General features: G+C 34.7%; 1 protein-coding gene across 1 annotated transcript; it reads right to left on the reverse strand.

The window, feature by feature from the left end:
• Positions 1–5,492: 5,492 nt before the first annotated feature.
• On the reverse strand, positions 5,493–21,130 carry LOC128210591 (ventral anterior homeobox 1-like). The gene is made up of 3 exons (XM_052914942.1): positions 21,022–21,130; positions 5,974–6,161; positions 5,493–5,711 (listed from the first exon to the last, which is right to left on the reverse strand). Exons 1-3 carry the CDS (start codon positions 21,128–21,130, stop codon positions 5,493–5,495), a joined length of 516 nt encoding a protein of 171 aa, XP_052770902.1.
• Between the last annotated feature and the right edge of the window lie 2,823 nt (positions 21,131–23,953).

Genomic DNA, 23,953 nt, shown 5'->3' on the forward strand with positions numbered 1-23,953 from the left:
TTAATACAATGTCATTTTGACTATGCATCGACATCTTGGTACAGTGGTATATCTAAACAATTCAAAAACAGATTACAGGTCACTCAGAACAAAGTTGTCAGATTTATTTATGGCTATGATTGTAGAACTTCCCTGAAAGTCTCGGCTTTCAGTGATATTGGATGGCTCAATATAGAAAATAGGATAAAGCAACTACGACTAAACCATGTACATAAAATCTTTAATAGCAAATGCCCATCATACTTACATGAACATTTTACTTTAGTCTCATCCACACATTCTTACAACAGTAGACATAGTGCTGGAAATTTTAAAGTGCCACAGGCTGACAGTTCTATATTAAATACTTTCTTTTATCAAGCAATCCAGGACTGGAACAGTCTTCCAATAAAGTTAAAAGAATTGAAAAATAAGAATACTTTTAAAAAAGAAGTGAAATCACATCTCATTGTTGGTATGAAATGTGCAGAAATGGAAGATTTCCTATTTTATTAATTGTTATTCATTTAATATTGCATATCAGTCCAAATATTTTTGTCATATTATGCTCAAGTGTCATATGGTTTTAACAGTCGGTTGCATTATAACTGTAAAAGTTCGATATCAAACATTTAATCATTCTTTAACTGGTCAAGAGTACATGCATATTATTTTTGTATAAGAAAACCTAATTTAAACAGCTTACAACTGAGATATTGGCAAATAATTATATTTGTCATAAGGACCCCATTGGAAATAAGTTGAATAACTTTAATGGGTTATCCTGTGATATATATTTGTCACATTGAATTAAATCTTTGTTAACGCACTTATGTATCCAAAGCATTCTAATGATGTTGTGCTTTAGTATATATATCATCACTAATACTTTGTTAATCAGTCTGTGTTATAACTTTATGAGATATTTGGTTTGTTACTATGACATATATATGCACGAATAAATCTATCGATCTAAAGTATTTAAAAGACATTTCAATATTTCATACTTTAAAAACGATTTTCATCAGATCTTAGACTACTCAACTTGCTTTGCTATGTACAAAAGTCTGCAGCAGTAATATGAATAGCATTAGACAGAAGGCAGTGCCTAATATTTATCAACAGCACTAAGTTATCATGATAACATGTTATATGAATTGAATACCAAGCACAAATTAAGAGGGACAAAATAATTCTTCACTTTTTAAATAAAAACCACTTCCTGATAGCACTGTGTATGCAGTCTGACATAGGTGTACAATGTAGATGTCTTTTACAAAGATTGTTCAAAGTATGGCCCTATGGTTTAAAGCTCCCCTGAAAAAGAGGTGACAGGTTTTCTATATAGTATATAATTACATCATTGAAAATCTTCTCTGAAACTGCATATAACAGTCCTTTGATATAAAAGGATTTGATCAAATTAAAGAAGTATCTGTGCCAACCACGTAAATTAATTTGTACAAGTCTGATTTAACGACTTTGAAAAATTCAAAAGAACTATGACTTTATCTGATTTAATGCTTTAGCCCCCCCCCCCCCCCCCCCCTCACCCTCACCCTCACCCTACACACACTTAACTAGATTTTTCAAATTTCCTTTTCAGTTTGCAAGCAGTTTTAGTCTAAAGTTTAAGCTAGCCCATTAAACAGTGACCCCTTGTGATGTGAGCCGATTTTTTCAATGCTTAGAACATGGTTGTCAACATTCCCCTGAATGAAGCCCTAGTCCATCAGTGCTTTCAGCACTTTGATTGCGTACGGAGCAATCCTATTTTAGAATGTGAGGAATATATTCACTACATTGAATGCTTCGTTAATCTGTTTCGTTCCAGACATAAGCATCACAAGAAAGAAACACAGGGAACTCTGCTATATTGTTTAGCTAGTCATTGCTCAAGGATGTAGGTTAATGTATCATTAGACGAGGCTGTTTGGTCAGAATATCAAACTAAACAAGTGGGGAATGGTTTACAGAAGGGTTTTTTGAATGTTGAAGATACCAATTCTCAATACGTACTATCATATTCCTTGTACGTATTTCATACCATTAGTAACTTACATGATTATTTCAAATAGTAAATATAATATATGTAGACAGGGGTTTGTCAACTCCTTACTTCGTGACTTGTCTAGTCTCTCACTGTATAATGGTGCTATATTTAAAAAAAAACTTCGGATTGAAATGGTATTTAGCAGCTTATGGTACCTGCTTGTCACGCCATTTTGCTTTTTTCTGGTATATAGTGTGCACGACGACGTATGTCATGACCGTGAGAAGTCCCTGTGACTCGCTCGTCGGCGTTTAAACTAACCCGACATGGAGTTGGATTTTAACTGCTGTATGACTTTTTTTCGTCTGTGTGTTTGTTGTAAGACTTCTGGTGTTCCCAGTCTTTGTAAACATCTAGTCACGTGCAGCTTGTCTGAATATAATACCATTTATCTCAATACCGGAACCGAAAAACACACACACACTTGTTCGTAAGATCAGAACTACGGCATCTCGTGATCCGCGGTATGTTTTCATCAATAGATATGGATGCTTTCAATGCTTGAATCCTTTACACATCAAAATCTAGAAGTCATTTGTACCGTTACGAAGACGCCGCTCAAGCATAATCCCAGGCCGAGGCGGACGAGACGTCCCTGTAGAGGATGTTTCTCCTTGGTTCGATGAAAATGATATGTATTACATTTTAAACCATGTTAACAAATACGAGAGTAAGTTCTCTTGATGTTGATATAGGCAATGTTGTAGTGGATTGTATGTACTCGGCCATGATATGTTTTCATTTATATCCTGCATTGTTGATTTCTGATTATTCTGATTTAGGACTGTAGTGTGTCGTAGAGCTGACAACAATGCCAGAGAATTTTTGTATATCATACAGGTATATGTATGTGATAATCATTGCGAAATGGTGTTCGCCTTTATATTAATTTTAGTGAGGACAGTTTCTATTTCTTCCCTATGTTCGTAATAATGTGTATTTTATTTATATGTCTATGGCTTTTATTTTAAACATTACTTGGGTCATTCAATTAAATAATATTTCCAGATTGCACAACGTCTGCCAACATTGATCTTTAGATTATCTCTTCACTTTTCAGTTTGCATAAATTATCATTTTCTCATCAAGGAATGTCGGAGACATTTTAAGCGAAGAGGGGGAGTGTGTAGACATGTCGATTCCACCCCAACAATCCATGTTGTAAATGGCATTTGTTTATTCCACGTTACCTTCATGTATGTAGAATGATGTGTATGGTGCGGTGTCTTAAACAGGTTTTATATATTTAACTTACGATATTGGTTGATATTTGTACCTTCACTCCCAACCTAAACAAAGTTATCCGTATATAGAACAAACATTCAACTTCAACCTTACTGTCTGAATGTTATTGAAATAGTGTTGTCGTTTCACAGCCTTGTGAATTGTTTATTTCATTACGTAGTTTACTATTTGTCGTTCGTTTGTATTAAATATCTAAATCACGATGAAACCCGTTTTAAATTTGTTTCTGCATGTATTTTGTTCCAACACATGAGCGTGGCCTTGCATTGCACCTTGTATTATGTCCTTTAAACATCCATCTTTTGTTGTATTATATTATATTTATAGGTTTTTTCTATATACACTGGTAAGTTAGTAGATCCATGAGAAGTTCGGAGTTTATCAAAACCTCTTACATTAATCCAATCTGTTTTTAAGTTTAACTCAATTTCTCCCATAACATTGTGATTTAACGTCAAAAGTTGAGAGTCACACAAAAATGTCGACCATTGTTCCAAAAAATATTCGTCAGTTTAAGAGCAGCGTATATGTTCTTGGACTTTTTTTGTACTTCGGTTACATAGAAGTAAAACGTTAAATCGAAAAAAACACCTCAATGGCGTTGGGATTGTTGACCAAACCGAAAACTTGACTGTTTTTGTATAACTGGCCGCTGTACGCTTCATGAATAAAGACGATCAGTTAAGTGATGTATACAAAATACTCCAGAAGTATGGATTTGGATAAATCCCTACATGAGTTTGCCAGGTCTGCCAAATTCCCTGAAAAGATGAGATGGCATGGATAAAGATAATGCAGGCGCCTCTGTGAGGGAATTGTCAAGGGGGGCAATCTTTCTCATCGTGGTCAAAAGCTAAAAGGAGCCCGGATTTGTCTCCCTTTTATGTTCAAGTCGTGCATGCAATAAGAGGTATGGTATGTAGGTCTCATGCAACAGATTGTAGTCTGTACACTGAAAGTTTTTCTTTTTGAACATTGCTGTTTTAAATTTGAATAAATAAAACAGATTTCAAATGTTGCACATGCTTCATGTTAAAGAACAAACAAAAGCTGCATTACAGTTGTCTGTGGATGTCAGTGAAGATAAATTTTCACTGATTAGAATTGGTTAATTTGGTCTGCTAAGATTGTTGGTTTTGTTTTGTCTTGTTCAGCTTTTCGCTATGAATGTCTTAACGTTAGTTCGTTTTTGCTTTAGATTGCCATTCCAAAAAACCGAAAGCAACAAAAGTCATGTTTTTGTCGAATTTGAAAAAAAAAAATCACCTTCGAGATCTTTTGACCCTTTTCACGTTTAAAGGGGATACACTCTCGCAGGGTTGCCTTCGAAATGTACTTTGTAGTGAATAACTGGTCAAATCAAATATAAAATGTCACAATGGATACGAAACAATATTATACGTATCGTCGACAACCACTGAACTTTCTTCCGCAACACTTTATACATACCTATGGGAATTTGACTGACAAAATCTCGTTTATATGAACATGCATGATCAGGGGAGACAACTCTTCTGACGCAATCGCATGTTACAATTATATACTCTTCAATAACTCTGTTCTGTCAGTTGTCTCTATAGGCGACTGATCAAAGTTGCTGGTTTAAAATTTGTAGGAATCAGGCAGACAGAGCTCAATTCAAGCTTACGCCGGAATATCTTTTTACGGAAAAAACATAAGGATGAGTGTCTGTGCATATGTGAGGGTCAGATTTCCGGAGAGGTCTCATTGCGAAACATGAACTGTCTTATAAGTTATTCATGATGACGAGAATTCCACAGCCATATCTGCCACGGTACACAACGAGGAATAGCGCATTATTATATCGGGTGTATCCGACGATGTACTATAAGACCAATCATTAAAACAATGAACCGCATTTACATAGTTTATGTTGATTTTGGAGGTGGGGCAATTTTTATATAAAATGCCTCAAATAAAACTACATAAAATCAGATGCCATTTAGTTACAGCTTTGTTCACCAACTGTTGACATTCAATCTTTTAAAACAAATGAAATATGCACATGTATTATTAAACACCACAAGTTTCCATTGACAAAGAAGCATTTATTATCAATAGTCAAATATATATTCTATTAAACAAAGATCAAAACACTATAGGAAACAAAACCACTACGTGAAACTTACATTAAGTCAATTATTTTGCAAATAAATAACATAAAAATAACTTAATACAATATTAGATTTAATGGTTATGTTGGACTGTATCCTGCAAAGGCGTAGGGGTGATATGCCGGAAGGAATGTATTAATGTGTGGTGCACACGGTTGTGTCCCTTGAGATGAGTCTGTTTGTAGCATGCGCAGAATATTGCACGCGGCAAAACTTTCTGACTTAGCGTCCCTGACCTCCGCGTCTCTGACCCTATCACGTTTATATTTTGTCCTTCGGTTCTGAAACCAAACTTTGACCTAGAAATAAAAAAAACACCAAATTAGAGTCTGACTCTGATACACTTTTATTTAATGTCTGATACAAAACGAGTTGCATGAGTAGCAGTCCGACAATTCGTGTAAAAAGCACAAAGAAGTAAATACTAGCCTTTTAAAGTATAAATGAAATCCGAATGATCACGTTGCAAACAACATTTTCCGTGCCTATTCTCCGAACAATTTTATGTAAGGATTATAAGTTGTGACCTAAATGTTTCCACAATTTCTTAACCACTTTTACCTGAGTTTCTGAGAGTTTGAGCCTATTGGCAAGCTCCGTTCTCTCTTTCCCGACGAGATACTGGTTCCTCTGGAACTCCTTCTCCAGATCATACAGCTGGTCCGGGGAGAACGTTGTCCTGGCTCGCTTCGGACGGTCTAAATCCAGCGCCTTCGGGAATACAAGCTCCTTAATACTGCCGTTTGCCTCTGAAGATACATAAATGACACTACAATAGGATCCAGACCCAATGTCCAATGTTCTAGTCATCCACGAGCGAACCATATAGTTACATCTTTCAGACTCTTGTGAGCCATTACTATCAATATAGTCATTTCTTATTCAATGCAATACCAGTATGGTCTACGGAATATACATTTCAAGGCTTTATAATTATTTAATGTGCCTCAGGCGAGTAATGTTTTTTTTTACTTCAATAAAATGCCATTCGTCTATGTAATGCTTAAAATATAAAGGGTCATAACTCTCTTAAAATTCGATGAACAAAATGTTTATATATTTCAAGAGATTCATTTCGATTCAACAGCAACAGGCGTTTGAAACTAGCAAATCGAAAATCATTTAATAACAATTCGCAAAAATCCGATATTTTTTCATCCTTCACAAAGGGTAAATTACTAAAGTTCTAACATATCTGGAGTACTGAACATGAAAATTTCTAGATGACAAAGTTTTATACCAATACCAATCAAAATATAATATTTGACAACCGAACTCCGCTGAAAAACAGGCACATATATAGACCACTACGATTTAGAATTAAGGGACATACACCATATGTTTAATAGTAATATTTTAAAGTTAGGAGTGAACATAAATGGGAAAATATGTTATTTAATATAAAATGTTTTTATGTGATTTCGCTGATAAACACATTCGCATTCTGTCGGTTGCTTTATTTTACCCTTTTTGCGTTCGAGGGTAAAATATTCTTTAACTTCGGATATTCTGTTATATATACGAGTTCAATGTTATTTTTTACAATGATCTAACTTATTAAAATGGTACTATTAAGAACACTCATCTGCTGCTTTGATTTTCCTATTTTTCTTGCGTTTTAAAGACGCCGGTAACGAAGTAACCTTTTTCAACTGTCCAAGGTACTGCTACACCAGATAACTTAACATTTCTGTTATAATTGATACTTAGTAACTTGATTTTTACATGTATAATGTTACATGTACAAATATTACTGTTTATGGATGTTGCAATGTCCCATGGGGATGGCCCCGACCCCATGGTCGCTTTAATAGGGCAAAAGGAGTCTTTGAAGAGAAAACTAGCAAATAACGATTAGCAGTTAGCAAATAGCAATACCGAGCACTTCATAATTTGGATATTGCTTCAATTTTCTTTTTCAAAATATATATTGAAGTTAGTTATTCAGGTCATTCAGAAGAGAATTATTTATACCGCTGAAAGTGAAACTAAACATGACCAAACGTATTTCATGATCCTATCCTTTTTAAGTACGTCGTTAGGCGGGCGGGCAGGCGTTCTGTGTACCCGTCAAACAGATGGTTTCCGCTCAATAACAGTTCATACCTTGGGATTGTCTTTGGCCTCATTAGAGTCAAGGTCGCTGTTACCAAAATGTTGACATTTTCTGATCACACAAATTAAAATACTACTTTACATTTTTTCTGTTTCTTAGGTCAAGAACAATTATTTGCGACAAATATTCAAGTTAACTTGTAAGAATACAACTACGAGATTCAACAATTTCATTGAAAAACATTGAATGATAAGCAGAAATATATAGAGAGAAAACAGACTAAAAGCCCGTTTTGTGGAAAAACAAATCAGGGCCACTGTATTCCGTATTTTCCTGCTTGTGAAGTGAAGAATAGCTTTTTGTGTACGTAAACTGCCAATGAATGTGTAAATGCACAATGTAATTTATAGCGTATATTTTGTAGCGATTAATGTAATGTGGAAATGTTTTATTTCGCCATGTATATTAACCATAAGTTCTCGAGTCAAGGATAACGTAAAAGGGGTCCGAATTCGAGATGTTAAGGCGAGTTATGTTGAGTTTTACATGAATCCAGTTACTGTATACAAGTTATTTAAAATACTCCAAATAAGTTTTGTGATTTCATTATAAACTACCTCCCACTTTCAGTCGTTATATGATCTTATCAGAGCGGTCTTATTTCAAATGAAATGTTTGTACCGTACTAATTAATTGTATTGTTGTCTCATTTCCAAAACGGCGTTTTCTCTGCGGGCAAGTTCATTAAATTTGAAACCAGGATTTATGTCCATTAAAAACGGAAAATTTTATTCATCTATCCAATAATATGTTATATTATCTCCAACAATGTTTGTGTTTTCAATAAAAGTGAAAGGCGATACAAAACTGATGTTATCATTATAAACACTTCACAAAAATTGTCAGCCACTGAGGTCCTAATTGATAATCCAAGCTTTGTATACAGACGAATCGTGTACTTAAATGGAAATAGCCCAAACAATCCGAGTTTTAATTATAAATATGTTCGATTTGGTATGCATCGCAGTCATTTAAAAGAAATCTATCCCACCTCTTTTAATGTAAAGTACTTTAAAGTGACACTCTTATTCAAAATCATTACACACGCATGTAAAACAAACATAAATTCTTAGTGATACACCCTCAAACACTAACAAAATAATGCACTTGTGTAAAATATTAATTACTATTTACAATATTATAACCGTGTATGTAATAGCTAAAATCGCAAAAATATTAAATGATTGGTGAATGCTTAAAGATTTACTGCGATCTACTAAAGTCTCATAATGTAGCATTACCGTGGTTTACGCACATTTCTATCAAATTAAACTCGGTATCTTCAATAAGACCTATTGATTTCGACATTTGTCCATTCTTTTTTGTATATTAAAACATTTGTAGATAATGTTTGAGTAATAGTGCATCTTTAAAGTTTCCGTACCGTATAGAATATATTACTAGAGTGGAATGTAAAACAACAACACTCTACTCTTTATTTCCTTGTTTGATGTACACATACGGCATGTATTTATATAGCTTGCTACAATAATATACTTAAATTAACACGTTTACTTCAAATCAAAAATGCTACGTAACAGTATTTTACTTAACATGGTAAAAAACTCTCACCAGAACAGTTCAAGACTCTCGTCTAATTGAGGACCCGCACCCCGCGATGATATGTGGGTATACTCATATCTAAATGAGAACACCCATCCCGCAATGATATGTGGGTATACTCACATCTAAATGAGGACCCTTATCCCGCAATGATATGTGGGTATACTCATATCTAAATGAGGACCCTAATCCCGCAATGATATGTGGGTATACTCTCGTCTAAATGAGAACACCCATCCCGCAATGATATGTGGGTATACTCTCGTCTTAATGAGAACACCCATCCCGCAATGATATGTGGGTATACTCTCGTCTAAATGAGGACACCCATCCCGCAATGATATGTGGGTATACTCTCGACTAAATGAGAACACCCATCCCGCAATGATATGTGGGTATACTCTCGACTAAATGAGAACACCCATCCCGCAATGGTATGTGGGCATACTCTCGTCTAAATGAGAACACCCATCCCGCAATGATATGTGGGTATACTCTCGTCTAAATGAGAACACCCATCCCGCAATGATATGTGGGTATACTCTCGACTAAATGAGAACACCCATCCCGCAATGGTATGTGGGTATACTCACATCTAAATGAGAACACCCATCCCGCAATGATATGTGGGTATACTCACTTCTATATGAGGACACCCATCCCGCAATGATATGTGGAAATACTCTCGTCTAAATGAGAACTCTCATCCCGCAATGGTATGTGGATATACTCACATCTAAATGAGGACACCCATCCCGCAATGATATGTGGATATACTCACATCTAAATGAGAATTTGAATATTAATATGTGGGTATACATACTCTCGCCTAAATGAAAATCCGCCGCACTGCCTTGGTTGCATTTTGCACTGTTTTGCCGTTGTCAGTAGCTGCTCTTAATTTCATTTTATTAAGATTTAGACGTGTTTCACAGTTAATGTATGCTACAGGTATGTAGCACTGACAACGTAACTGTTAAATAAAATTCAAGACAAAGCAAGTGTTAATGATAGAATCAGTAACGTTTCTAATTTTGTCATGTCTAATGCATAACTTCTGCAACCTCATTATGACATCCAATGATTTATTGCTATTGTTGTGCTACGATAAGCATAATACATTGCCGTATTGTCATATACATGTTCATTGTTATATTTTTGTTGACAGTCAGAATATGATCAAAACACCGAAAAAGTGGGTTTTATTTTTGCAGAAAGTTTTTGAGTATTGATATAACTGTGCAATAAAGATTAAACCATGCATTTCTTTATTATTTATCTTTGTTTCCTCCATTTATATACATTTTGAAAACATATACATGGCATTTATACAATGAATATGATCATATATAGGTTTAATACGTTATTACAATAGCATGTTTAGATGCAGCACTGCATTGTAAGTAAGTAAAGTTTGTTTACCTGTATGTATTCGTCAAGATTTGATTAAAATGTTCCAGAACTTTATATTTTCCCTACAATCGAAGTTAAGAATAAACAAGTTTTTTTAGAATTTGAGAGAAAGTTTCTGGGGATATTTGTAGAATGACCTGGAACATTACGGGCAAAGTTCTTTGATCTTGGGTCATTTGGTAAAATATAAGTTTTTTTAAAAGAACAAAAGTCTTTTAAAAAGTTCCACTAGTGCTAGAACATTTCTAAAATCTTGGACTTAATTGAAGTATTCTATGAGGGTTACACTTCATTTTTTTAGGAGAATAACTATAAAAGTGTTGTTGGATTAAATTAGTGTTAATTTTAGTGTACTCAATATTAAATTTGGATTCAATTCTGTGTAAATGATGGAAAATCAAGGATCAGTGAATAAATTTTGTAACTTTTGAAAAAAAATCCATGTTTCTAAATGTTCACACTACTTATTTGAAGTTACATTTGTTAACGATGTGTGTTGTTGTTTAATGATGATTGTTGTTGTTGTCTCTTTCTCTGTTTTTTTTTGCGTTTCGTGGTCGTAAAACATATATAAGAGAACTGTGAAATTTGCAATCTTAAGTCCGTTTGTCAATTCAACAACTTGTTATCCATACTAGTCATCTATGATATATCTGTTCATTGATCGTATAGGTTACTTAGAAAATTTTAACTTTTTTTTTTAAATGTTTGGACCATAGCCGCGCAATTTCAAAATATTGACAAACGAATACCCGGTGCAGAACATTTACATTTGTCATTTACATGGCACGTATAACATACACAAATGTTGAGTTACCATTTTAATTTATTAACTAAATTAATGTTAAGACAAGACTCTTATTTTGGATGATAAAGTGAAAGTTGAAGACTGTTATAATTCTTGTTAATGCTATATAATTGGAAAAGTCGTGGACTATAAAGTGTGATGTTAGGCCATATTTGTCAAGAACATTATAAATCTATGGACCCAATTAAGTTTTTGAGGGTGAGATAGGAATGACAACAGCCTATTAACAAAGACTTTTTGAATTACATGTCTGAATCGGCTTGACAAAATTGGCCCAGCTGCAGGAATGTTACTTTTTCACATCAATGATATTTAGGATTTGGTAAATGGACAACTGAGTGTAACGTCCGTACGTGTGTCATTCGGCACCCCTGTTCATGATACATTGCAGACGGGTTCGTTCCAGTTTGAACTAATAAAGCGTGATTGAAATAGACACCTATAACTTGGTCCACGCCCTTTTAGAATTTAAAGTTGATAACTATTTCTCCCACCTCAGATAAGAAGATCCATTAATTTAACCATGCTAGAAATTCTTATCTTGCCCACGGGCGAAGATAAAATGCCCGTATAGAACTTCTTTTAATGGTCACCACATTGTAATTACCTCCCTTGTTGAAGACTGTCGTCTGTAGCGCATCATGGAAACCTTGTCTTGTGGCAATATTTAGAACGCTAGTTAATTATTTCTCCCTTCAAATGTCACCAGAAAACAGTTTTCACGCACCTTTCAAGAAATAATGCTTCACTCTTCTTAGAACTATTTAAAGACCGATCAGACCATTAACATACTCTGAATCACTGCGCGAATATCCATGACAACCACGAATTATCGCATAACCGTACGCAATTATTTTCACTAAGCACAAAAGAGTTCCAGCAAAAAAAATACATTTTTACTTAATTTTGTTTAACTGAGGTGGGAGAAAAAGCATCGACCATAGCCGCTCGTGTAAGATAGGTTCATCCCGACCCTCGCGCAGGGAGTTTTGCGGAAACGAGGTTTATCACCCTACGCTCGGGTCGGAATGAACCTATCTTACACTCTCGGCCATGGAAGATACTTATAGTCTCGGCTGACAATTGGACATGCTTACAAAACGCTATGTATCTTAAAGCTGCTGCTGCAGCCTTTTGCAGTAATTAATCTCTGAACAGGATATAAATGTTGTGGGATACAGCACAGGCCTTGGCGGGTGCCTTGTAGAACCGGTTCAGGATTCAAGGAAACATGAATATTATTTCGAGTTATTTTTGCCGCGTAATAAATACATACGCTTTACGTACAACTGACTTTCTTTCAACAGAAATGAATTATTTCTTTCATGCTTTACGATGAAATATGGGGTTTTAACAGTGAAATAACAACAGTGAAAATATCAATTTGATATTTTCACTACAAAATAAAGAGTGAAAATATCAACTTTCAGAACTACTTTTACATTCCTTTGTTGTTACATGTACTTGCCTTGATCAAAAACAAAAATGTTAAAAAAAATTAAAGAAATGTTTTATAAATTTAAATAAATATATAATTGGAAATTTACAACTTACCGTTTATTACCGGTTATCCCATTTATCAAACGTTTTACTGATCTTTGAAGCTGAACGTTCGAACATTTGCTTTCATACCAAACAAATTACAGACAAAAACAACTGTTCGAACATAAATAAAATTTTGTATCATCGTTCGAATGTATTTTGAACTGTTAACCGTTGTAGTACGTAAAATGAGCTTCCTGGAGAATTCACACAACAATTTACAGATAGATCCGAGATTTTTTACCCCACCCACACCTCAAAATGTGTCAACAAATTAGAGTGGCATTTACTCTTTATCTGGAAAACAAACCTTTTAAAGCGAAACAGACTGGTCTCTGACAGTAAGATGACTGAATATTAACTTATTATAAAAACACGCGTACATGCAGTCTTAAACTAAGAAGAATGGTTAAAATCCAATGAGTATCCACATTTGTTTTGCTAACACATTTGGCCTTCCAAAATTTTCATTCTTTAAATAGCGGCGTAGTAATTTGGTTATGTATCCATGCCCATCTTAAAATAAAAAGTGTTTTCATTATTTTTTGGAACAAATGTGCACTAATAATACTTCATTGTTTACTGTTCATAAAGCTTTGCAATAAAAAACGAGCGAATATTAAGCTATAAGAATGAATAGCAGAGAACTATTTCTCAGCAAACCGAAAGTAGAAAAGTTGACAGCTATAATTATGCATGAGGGATGCCCCACAGGTAGTGGCGTAAAGCCCACCCTTTTCAAAAAAGGGGGTAATTCAGAAATAAATAAAAAAAACAAATAAAACTCCGAAAATAAGCATAAAAGAAACAGAAAATTTGTTTATTTCAGTGTAAGATCGTATTTAATTTCACTCGTGATCATAAAAAACTACATTTTCACTCGTGGCGAACTCTACATCTTTGCTGATGTAGTTCTGAACGTCTTAAACTGTATTCTTTAATATCACCATGAGTTAAATCCAGTGAACATCATAAATGGCGTTGTTTGTGAACACATTCTTGGTCCATGACCTGTAAATTGTGGAATATTTGTTGCATGCACAGATAAGTGTAAGGCGAATGTTGCTCTTTATTCACTTAATTTTTGTACAGTTTTTTTAAACTTGTTTGGCATATTTAAACACTGCATGGGTAGTGTGCCGATGTCAAAAGGAAAATAATAGCTGTCCCCCTTTTTAAAAATTTACTTCTAAATTTAAAGGTAATTGGTGTTTTTATAAACAAAGTCACAGGATAACAAGAGTACTATGTAAAGTGCCGTGGATGGAGACAGCTAATCTGACAAGGCGGATGAATTTATCACCTGAGCCGTAGGCGAACTCGTTTAATTCCTCCGACTTGCCAGATAAACTTCTCCATCAACGGCACTAAACTAGTATTCTTTATAACCATCAATGCATCAGTAGGACTTTTGAAAACTCCAAATACAAGGACCTTAACACAAATAATGAAATTGATTGACCAGATTGAGATGCCCAATTTCACACTTAGCAGTGTATCCAAGCATGTGAATAGCGGCTTTGATAACGTAGCACTTAACAGAACATAGAGATTGGAATAAGTTGGATTCGAAGGATCATTTTTCCTGAAAATACGTTTTAGTCTTATTGGATATTGAATCTTGCAAAGTGTTTTTAACAGATTCAATTCATATAACAATATGTCATTTTTTGCAGAAGTAATCAAATTTGTCTAGACACTGAAATAATGAAAGCAATGTTCAGTTCTACAACCGCATTAGTTCGTCCTGGACTCCAGAATGTCTCAACATTTAAAGAAACCAAGTAAAATTCAGACAAACGACAATGCTTTCACCAAGGCTATAGGAGATCCTGTAATTGAATTTGACAATGATAAGTTATGTTTATAAAGTTTGCCTGTGAGTTATTGTAACCTCGTTATCTATAACAGATATTATGTTTGTATACTTGGTGATTTATTTGGGACAAACATTGCAAAATAGAAACCTTCAAGTACAAATAAAAATAGAAAGTATCTTTAAAAGAAGAATACAAAACAATGACCTTTAAAATAGTGTTAATAGTAAAAACAACTATAGTAACGCCTACATAAAATGAAACAAAGGAGTTTACTGGTTTCGACACAGTGTGCAAATGGCAAACTGTCTTAGATAGTTTAAAGGGTCAGGGTAGATAAGATAGCAGACACTGCACTGCGGAAAGGAACATTCGAGGGTAAACGCTGACTTTACGGTATTTCACTTTAAGAATCAGAATTTATTTCATGGTTTTCGGTTGTCATTAGCATAGGGAGTGAGCGAGTGAGCAATACTATTAGCTCTCTGTTTCAATTGCAATATATCGTGTTTCATTTATTGAACACCTAAAGTGAATATTTCACTAGTGACATAGTCTCAACATGTGATATAAAACAAGGTTTGGTGCGTTAGAGGTGAAGCGTTTTATTGAATATATAATGATCTCACTTGCTCACTCGCTCACTCGCTCACTACCTGATACGAACTGTTCAGACGTGATACTGAAGATACACTATGGTGCTCGCCGAATATAATCCAAGTTGAGCGTTCAACAAAGGCTCGTTCGCCTACGTATTATTTGTAGTAGTATTCACTTACATACGCCCGCCAATATGGCTAGGGTATACAGGTTTTGCGATTTATCCTAAAGTAGAAATCATCGGCACTGTGAACTTGGTGTTCCTTGCTCTTGTTTTCACTGTCTTTACTTAAAGAGGCTTAACAATTAATGAAAGACAGCAATAAACATTGATGGCGGTATATAACAGGTAAATAACATAAGAACATTCATAGATGAAAGTATCAGAAATAGTAATGATATAAACAGTACTTGCACTGTGGAATGAGGTTTACAAAAGGAGACAAATAAACAGAAAGCGCGAAATTACATTTAATCTAAAAAAAATAAGCATTGTTGTTGTTTTTGTTTTTTTAATTTTACACGAACTTAAACTGCATACCCCAAATAATGTTGGCCGAGAAAGGTTGATGCACAAAGGTGCACGTGTACACAAAACCGTTAGAAAAAGTGTTTGTTTAGTGGTCAATTTGAGTGTGCTCTCATGTTTAACCTAAATTTTTATATGGTAAACTACTTCTGGAGATCATCCTTTGGTCGGCCTTTTGAAGAAATGGATAACCAATTTTAAAAACAATGCCATAGCTAATAAGTTTGAATGGATCTTCGCATTTTCTTATTAAAGTATAGAACGTTTGAAGATCATCCGAGATTTCGGCATTTTTTTCTGCAATACATGATTTTAACAAAGTGCAATTATAATACAACCATACCTAGTTGCTATATTCGAAAAAAAGCGCAGAAGGTTGTGTTTTCTTATTCTATCACAGAACTGTACATCAATATAACCGTAACGTTCTTGTGGAGGATGACTTCGATGATTGCTCAAATAAAACAAATGAAGAGTTGTTGTAAAAATGCCATGAAATGGCAGTGAGAACGAAATTAAGCACCGCTTTCATTGTGATGGAAAATACAATCTGTGTCTCCTTCTATATATAAAACATGTTCTTTGATTAAATGTATTAATTGTTATTCCTGAATGCAGATTGGTCTTTTTAATGGATCCTTTTCTGGCCAATTATGTAAATTATTTGCACTTTGTGACCATGCCGTAAACCTCTCACCACTTTCGTCCATGAACAACTATGTCGGCCACTGCATCAAAATATACCAGTATATGCTCACATCTTTGAACTAATATTATTAGATTAAATCTCGTTTAGTTTCCGTAATAGAATTTTTGAAACAATTTTTTCGTAATGGTAAATAAAGCCATAAATAACCAGTCGCCAGCATACATTTTGAAACTTTCATTTCTACATTTCTCCGTGTGTAGATAATCTCTACGATATTCAACTCGAGATGACATCTATTCTTGTACAAAAATCTTTAAGACAAAGTGAACGCTGAATAATTTTGAGATACCGGTTCAGGAACTTGGAATTGTAGACAAGTTAACATAAAGACGTGCAAAGTCAGTGAACAGTTTTAAATGTTTAAAAAAAATCTATTACATTTTCAAAATCTAACTTATTTGATTTTGGTTCTTAAATAACAAAAATATTTTGCAAGTTTGTTGAGTTCAAAAATAATATGTACTTTTACTTTTAAATGTGTGTGAAAATGAAGACACTAACGAAACTGCTGTACATGATCTTATTTATGAGCAATTGATGACGGATATATACTATGTAAACCGTCATTATTTTGAATGTTTCACGTGTATGTGAGAGTATGTGTGTGCGTTCATGCGTGCGTTGTTGTCTGCTTTGTTTGCATTGCTGTTGTATTGTTTATGACGGTGCTATTGTTAATGTGTTTTGGTTCCTTCAAAAAATACTGTTATTTTTTATTATTTGAAATTGATCTACGACCCAACTATTTTGGAAAAACAGAATAATTATATACAGAGTAATGGGCTCGGTTTCGATCACGTCGACACCGAGTAACCCTTCAATTGTGAGGTCGGTGAAGCTAGCCAGGAGTCAGTCGTATGTAATAAATAGTCGCCGAGACCTGCCGTAATTGTCTGCTGGCTGTCCGTTTAAGAAATTAATGTCTCCGTGTAGCCGCTAATTTGAAATTCTGGCTAGCAGCAAACTGTTAATAACTTCTCAGTATATCTAGGGTCATATGTAAACACTTGCATCGCAAACAAATTGTTTGTAGGATATTTATATTAGCGATTGTTGGTGCAGGACAGATTGTCAAGGGCACGCAGCTATTGAATAATCGGTGCACGACACAGAGACAATAGGTCTACTGCGACTAGTGGCCGATGTTTTTAGTTCCACACTTGGTTTGATACAATAAATAACATTGCAACATTTGGTCAGTAATTATAATAGTGAAAATATACACGACACTCTCTAAAAGAAAGAAAATAACGAACTGAATTGATGGAATGTTTCTGGTATTGATAATAAATTTTGGCTTGTATATTCAATGTTATTAATTGGAAGTAATGATTTTAGAAAAGAAAGTGACCATTATTCGATCTCAGTGAATGAGGTCTGCTTTAATTTTCAGACATTAGATAATGGCTATTAGACTAGACGCAACACAGATATTGATTACGCAGTTTCGCACAGTTGTGTAAACTAGGCTCTAATTCTTGTTTCCAAATCTATTCAGGTTGTACAAAATGTAACAGTGTGTTATTACGATTTTCTTTGTTAATGAAATAAATAATGATCAATGCTGGAATGAACGATTTTAATGAGGCATCGTTTCTCATGAACAATTAAATGAAGCCTTCTAAATACCTTTCCATGTATTCCGTTACTAAAAGCCTAAAAATTCCATCACATAGGTAAAGTCAATCTAATGCTTGCATTATCCCGGAGTGCTCTTCACTTAATTAATTTTCAAATAAGGTCTTTGAATGCCATTATCGTGAGAAAGTAATTTCAGGTAGTAATTTTCGACGTAATGTTCAAACAAGGTTTTGTAACGAAAGGGAACAATGCACTAGGATTCTTTTCAGTCTGTAAAGAATGGCCACTGTTATAGAGTGTAACTTTGTATAACTACGCGGCATGCGCGCTTTTAATGAATGGGGCTATGTAGATTTGCGTATTGTTCGTGAAGAGAGTGAAAGTGGCTATGACAAGTTGACTTATCAGTGAGAAATAATGGCGACAACCCGCCTCCCTTTGTATAATTGTTTGACAACAAAATTCTTGCAAGTTGTTGACTGTCTTCGCCAAGCGATACCGTTTTCTGCCTTATTGTAAAGAGGTGTTCCTCTCAGCCTGTTAAAATCGAGTGACGATTCTGACTAACAAAACGTGTTAATTCGAATTTCATATCAATCTTTCTTATGTTCCTTTGCGGCCTTGTGGTAGTGAAAAATTCGTCACTTCCATCTTAGATTTTAGTACCGTAAATCGGAATCAGGTGTCGCCAAACCTATGTTTTTTTTACATGACCTGTTTAATTAATTAATGCGCCGGGGTTATAAAATGGGACGTATAGTGTGACGTAGTTCAAAATTGAGTTAATTAAAATAACACTTTATTCAAATAAATTCATAAGATTGCCAAGCGAATGTGAATTTGAAAGCATGCTGAAGAATCTTAAATAAATCTTGGTGAGAAACCGAGGGGAATGGATTATAATGAAGAAAATGGAAATGTGCTGCCTGTTGCCTTACTGTTTACTACTACAAATAGTCAAAACGTCCTCAGTCAATATCGAGTTTCATTTTATTAACCTAACACCAGCAATAAACTTATAAGGTAAAAGCAATGTTCATATATCCTAGTTACTGTTATGAAACATGTTATTTGCATTTAAAAGATAATCAATTTACATGAGCATTTCTTAGGTAAAAGAAATGGCAGACACTTATTGCTTACAGTTTGGGGCCACTCCAAAAAAACACATTGGATTCGATTTTTATTGCATGTGATCATTATTGACATTAGAAGTAAAATCTCACTTGTCGCGCCCACATCCTATTTACGCTTTCAACACTTTCATTTCTACTTGGAAATTAAGAATACTGTTAAAGGTTTGTAGCATAACAAAAACACATCATTCCTCATAAATTGTCCGATGTCAATTAAAAAAAAATCGAAAAGAAAAAGCTTTATTCGTTCAGTGGTTCATTTACCTTTTTTTTAAACTATCTCTTTTATTAATCAATGATTTTAATGAAATTGAAGCAAAAAAACATGTGATTTGGGGTCTCGCACCAAACAATACATATATGTTTCCCATACGTGTTTCAGAAGTTGAGACATTCAGAATGTTAATTAATGCAAAACGCTGAATCTGTCGAAATTTACACACAAAAAGAAAAATAAAGTGTTCAATGGAAATCCAATTTTAGTTTCGTTTACATTTCACATTAATCTCATTAGCTTATGTTGACAATGCACTTCATATCATTAATGTAGCTAATGCGTTTCGTTTTGTATCTTATATATTCTCTATTTGTGTTATACAAATTCTGGCATTCCTTTAGCGTTTATTATGTATGTTTCTCACAACTTAAACAAAAATACAACAATACAAATATTTCTGATTATAAAATAAGATTTTTTTTCTAATAAAAAAATATATATATATATATACAAAATAAAATTATTGCATGCATAGCTATGGAATACGAAATTGATGAATAGCAAATAAAGAACAAACTTTGAAGAAAATAAATGCCATGTCTATATGACGTGATTTACTACCCACTGGACCCCCCCCCCCCCCAACCCCCTGTCTGGGGCAAAAATGTGCATATAAACGCAAATGAACACGGGGTTTAATTTACTTTCGGAGGCGGTCGGATAAAATTGCCCCTGTGGATATTCCTTATCATATAAACGAAAATTGATAATCCGAAGGGGTATTTCGATTTCGACAAGGTTTTTGTGCAATTAAACATTAATAAAATAACAGAGGTACAGAAAGAGTTTGTCTGATAATAATAATAATATAATAATAATAATAATAATTAGGACGATATTCAGATCAATATATAGCCAAAATGTAATGTTAACCTGTTGTTGTTGTTCTTGTTCTTTTAATCGTGTCTGTGTGATGGAAATCGTTATTATTTAAGACGAAATGTTACAGAATAGAAAAAAAAATCATGTTAAACATTCAATATTAAGGAATGTCTTTATGTCTTGGGCGCGCATTATACGCAATTGCAGTTCGTCTCGTGTAATAGCACTTGGCTGACTTCACAACATGATTACGCGAGTGGATGCAACATGGCATCAAACTACAATTCGGTCAACTCATTTTGTCCTTTCTTTTTGCATATCTTTAAGATCTTAACACAGGGCAAGTTAGAAATGTTCGGCAATAGGGAAACGCTGTTTTAGGTACCTGCATATAGGCATATCTTTAACCACTTCCGAGACGGTTAAACTGAGAGTAGATGACAGAGACAATATTTCAGCACCACTCGGAATAAAATCAACGAAGAGCCCTGTTACATTGATACTGTAAGCAATTTATTGTATTCCTCATGTTAATGATACCTATCACGCCGTAATATTACTTTTGGTGTTTCATAACCGTCGATTATCCGTTAATTTTGGTGACTACGGTAACCGTCGTGGATTTGAATTGTTTTCAAGAACATAATTATGCATATTTATATTTCGTGTAAACGACAAGAAATGTAATATAAATACCTTGCACCCGAATGGTTCTGCAATACTCCGGGTACTTGTTAGCGTTGTCCTCCTTTCCGGTTTGAGCCTTCCTGGAACCCCCAGGAGGAATCTGATTATTTTCTAGCATAGTTCTTGGTAATAATCTGCTTAATGGTCAGCACATAAAAATGAGTCTATAGTTGAAATGGCGATTGTTGGCACTCCTTAGTACATCCAATGTTTTGTGTCATATTTGTGAATTCAAAAAGTATATGAAGTCTTGGTCAAGCCCGATTGTCTATAAAAACACAAAACGGATTAGTGACTATAACTTTTTGTTCGTTTTTAATAGAAACCTAAAACAAACATGCGAACATTTCCTTGGAATTCTTATTTTATTACGAATAGCTTTCAAATTTATCTTACTACAGCATTAATCAAATATATTTATTTTATAAACCAAATTCATCATATCGTCCAATTTCAAAATTAAACGCTTCCTAATAGCTCAATGTGCTAATATCAACTTAAACTTGGCTGCGCCCTCCCCCTGTATTCAGGGCTATTGTGAGCGCGCTATTTCATTTACAAATCAAATACGGGTACAATACCAAAGGGTGAATCACTGTGAATTATAACCGGCTATTTGATTGGCCTAAGTGTCGTGGAAAAAAGTCGTCATACATTTTGATTAATACAACTTATTCATGATGCGCACGTTGAAAGGTTCGTCCAGTGTTCTTGCTTGCAATGCATTATTACATTTTGCCTTCAATTGCGCTGTTTTTGCTCAAACGCAAGACCCTTTATAATATTTTGAAAACACATGTATATTTACAATTCCATATATGTATTCGGCATAAGGTAGTGGTTAAGGTAGTGAACGACCCTCACACGACATTGGTTAATAATGTGAATAACTCTGACACCTAAACATCGTTGGTTTTTACACAAAAATCGCCACAAAAAATCAAACAGTGAAATAACAATTTAATATATTTTACTCCTTTAAAATTTAAGCCAGCTCTCGTTTTCAAATCGGATGGGAGCGTGCGCAGATAGATTGATATATATTTTTTTATTCCTTTTATTTGGAATGCGAACCGCATATACATATACAAAAGTGCAATAACACAAGTGATAATATGGATTATTGCAATAAACAGTTATATATACAAATGATTTCTAAATAGTACTGTAAACATACAATGTTAGTAAAGGGACTAGACACCGGGGGAAAACAATTGCAAGAACAAAAGAAAATATGAAAATCTTACATAAAATTGATATCGTTGTGTAGAACGCCTTAAATTTTATTTACTGCTGTATCAAACCGCCTACGACACATACATATTTTGCTTTTATTGTGCATATTTCCAAATCGAAATTTACTGGTTGGTCTAACACGTAAATCCCAGTAAGTTAAAAATAGCTTCAGTATATATCTTTACTCATAAACAGATATGATTTAAACTGGGAAATCATTATGTGCTATTTTTAAACGGGAAAAGTCAGATGAAACAGCAACATAAATTGTTATGTTTATTCTTTCAATCGTGTAAAATGATCGGCCTTCAACTAGCTCGCATTGACAATTCTAAGCTTGTTTTGAGGAATTACTGCATTTGCCGATTTTTGGACAAACTGGTGCCTTGTCCCTTAAATAGTTTGTATCAGTATTATCGCAGTTTTACGATGCTTTTAATTTGTATCTAAACTAAAACATGAATTATCATACTTCAATAGCATTACTTGTTTAACTTTCATAACTAGTAGCAGCTCTATGTTACAGCCAGTGGCCAGGATATCTTAACGAAAATCGATAATTCAGACCCAAGCTTATACAGTGGCGGTGCCCGACATTGCCAAGTTCAAGTGGCAAGACTTCTACAGTTTTTTACAGTAGAAATTCTTAAAATGAATTGACACTGTTTATTGCTATTAATGTTATAATATGCATAACAACGTTAACAACTTATATCAAGTAACGAATCCCAAATAAGCTTTCTTTAAACCTCATTACAGCACATGGCCGTGATTTTTTTTCCTCGCAACAGACGAGAGTCTCGAACAGTGGCTACCCCCGCAACAGACCAGAGTCTCGAACAGTGGCTACCCCCCGCAACAGACCAGAGTCTCGAACAGTGGCTACCCCCCCCCCCCCGCAACAGACCAGAGTCTCGAACAGTGGCTACCCCCCGCAACAGACCAGAGTCTCGAACAGTGGCTACCCCCCGCAACAGACCAGAGTCTCGAACAGTGGCTACCCCCCGCAACAGACGAGAATCTCGAACAGTGGCTACCCCCCGCAACAGACCAGAGTCTCGAACAGTGGCTACCCCCGCAACAGACCAGAGTCTCGAACAGTGGCTACCCCCCGCAACAGACGAGAATCTCGAACAGTGGCTACCCCCCGCAACAGACCAGAGTCTCGAACAGTGGCTACCCCCCGCAACAGACGAGAATCTCGAACAGTGGCTATCCCCCGCAACAGACCAGAATCTCGAACAATGGCTACCCCCCGCAACAGACCAGAGTCTCGAACAGTGGCCATCTTAAATTATTTGTTTAAACATATAATAAAAAGAAAAAAGAAAATGTTAGTTTCTGTTTAAGATCGAAATATACTTCACCTAGTAAATATTACAATCGTGTTGACGTCACTCGTGAAATATAGCATTTGCTGCTCACTCGGTCTGACACTGAAACAAGCAACTAATCTCTTTATTATAGAAGAAGATGGTTTATTTTATATTCAAAATGCCATACGGCCCATGGGGACAAACACAATATTTACAAATATTTACATGTATACAATTGTACAAGTGTTTACTATCTACAGTCTTGTCTTTGCCTTGAACAACGTAGATATTTTATGGTATTTTTTGTGTGGTACGTTACAGGTGACTTTACCATTTCTACGTCTTTGCTTATACCATGTGCATCTTTATATTGTGTTCAAATCTCCCTG

Source organism: Mya arenaria, chromosome 12, assembly GCF_026914265.1.
Source record: "Mya arenaria isolate MELC-2E11 chromosome 12, ASM2691426v1".
Classification (NCBI taxonomy): Eukaryota; Metazoa; Mollusca; class Bivalvia; order Myida; family Myidae; genus Mya; species Mya arenaria.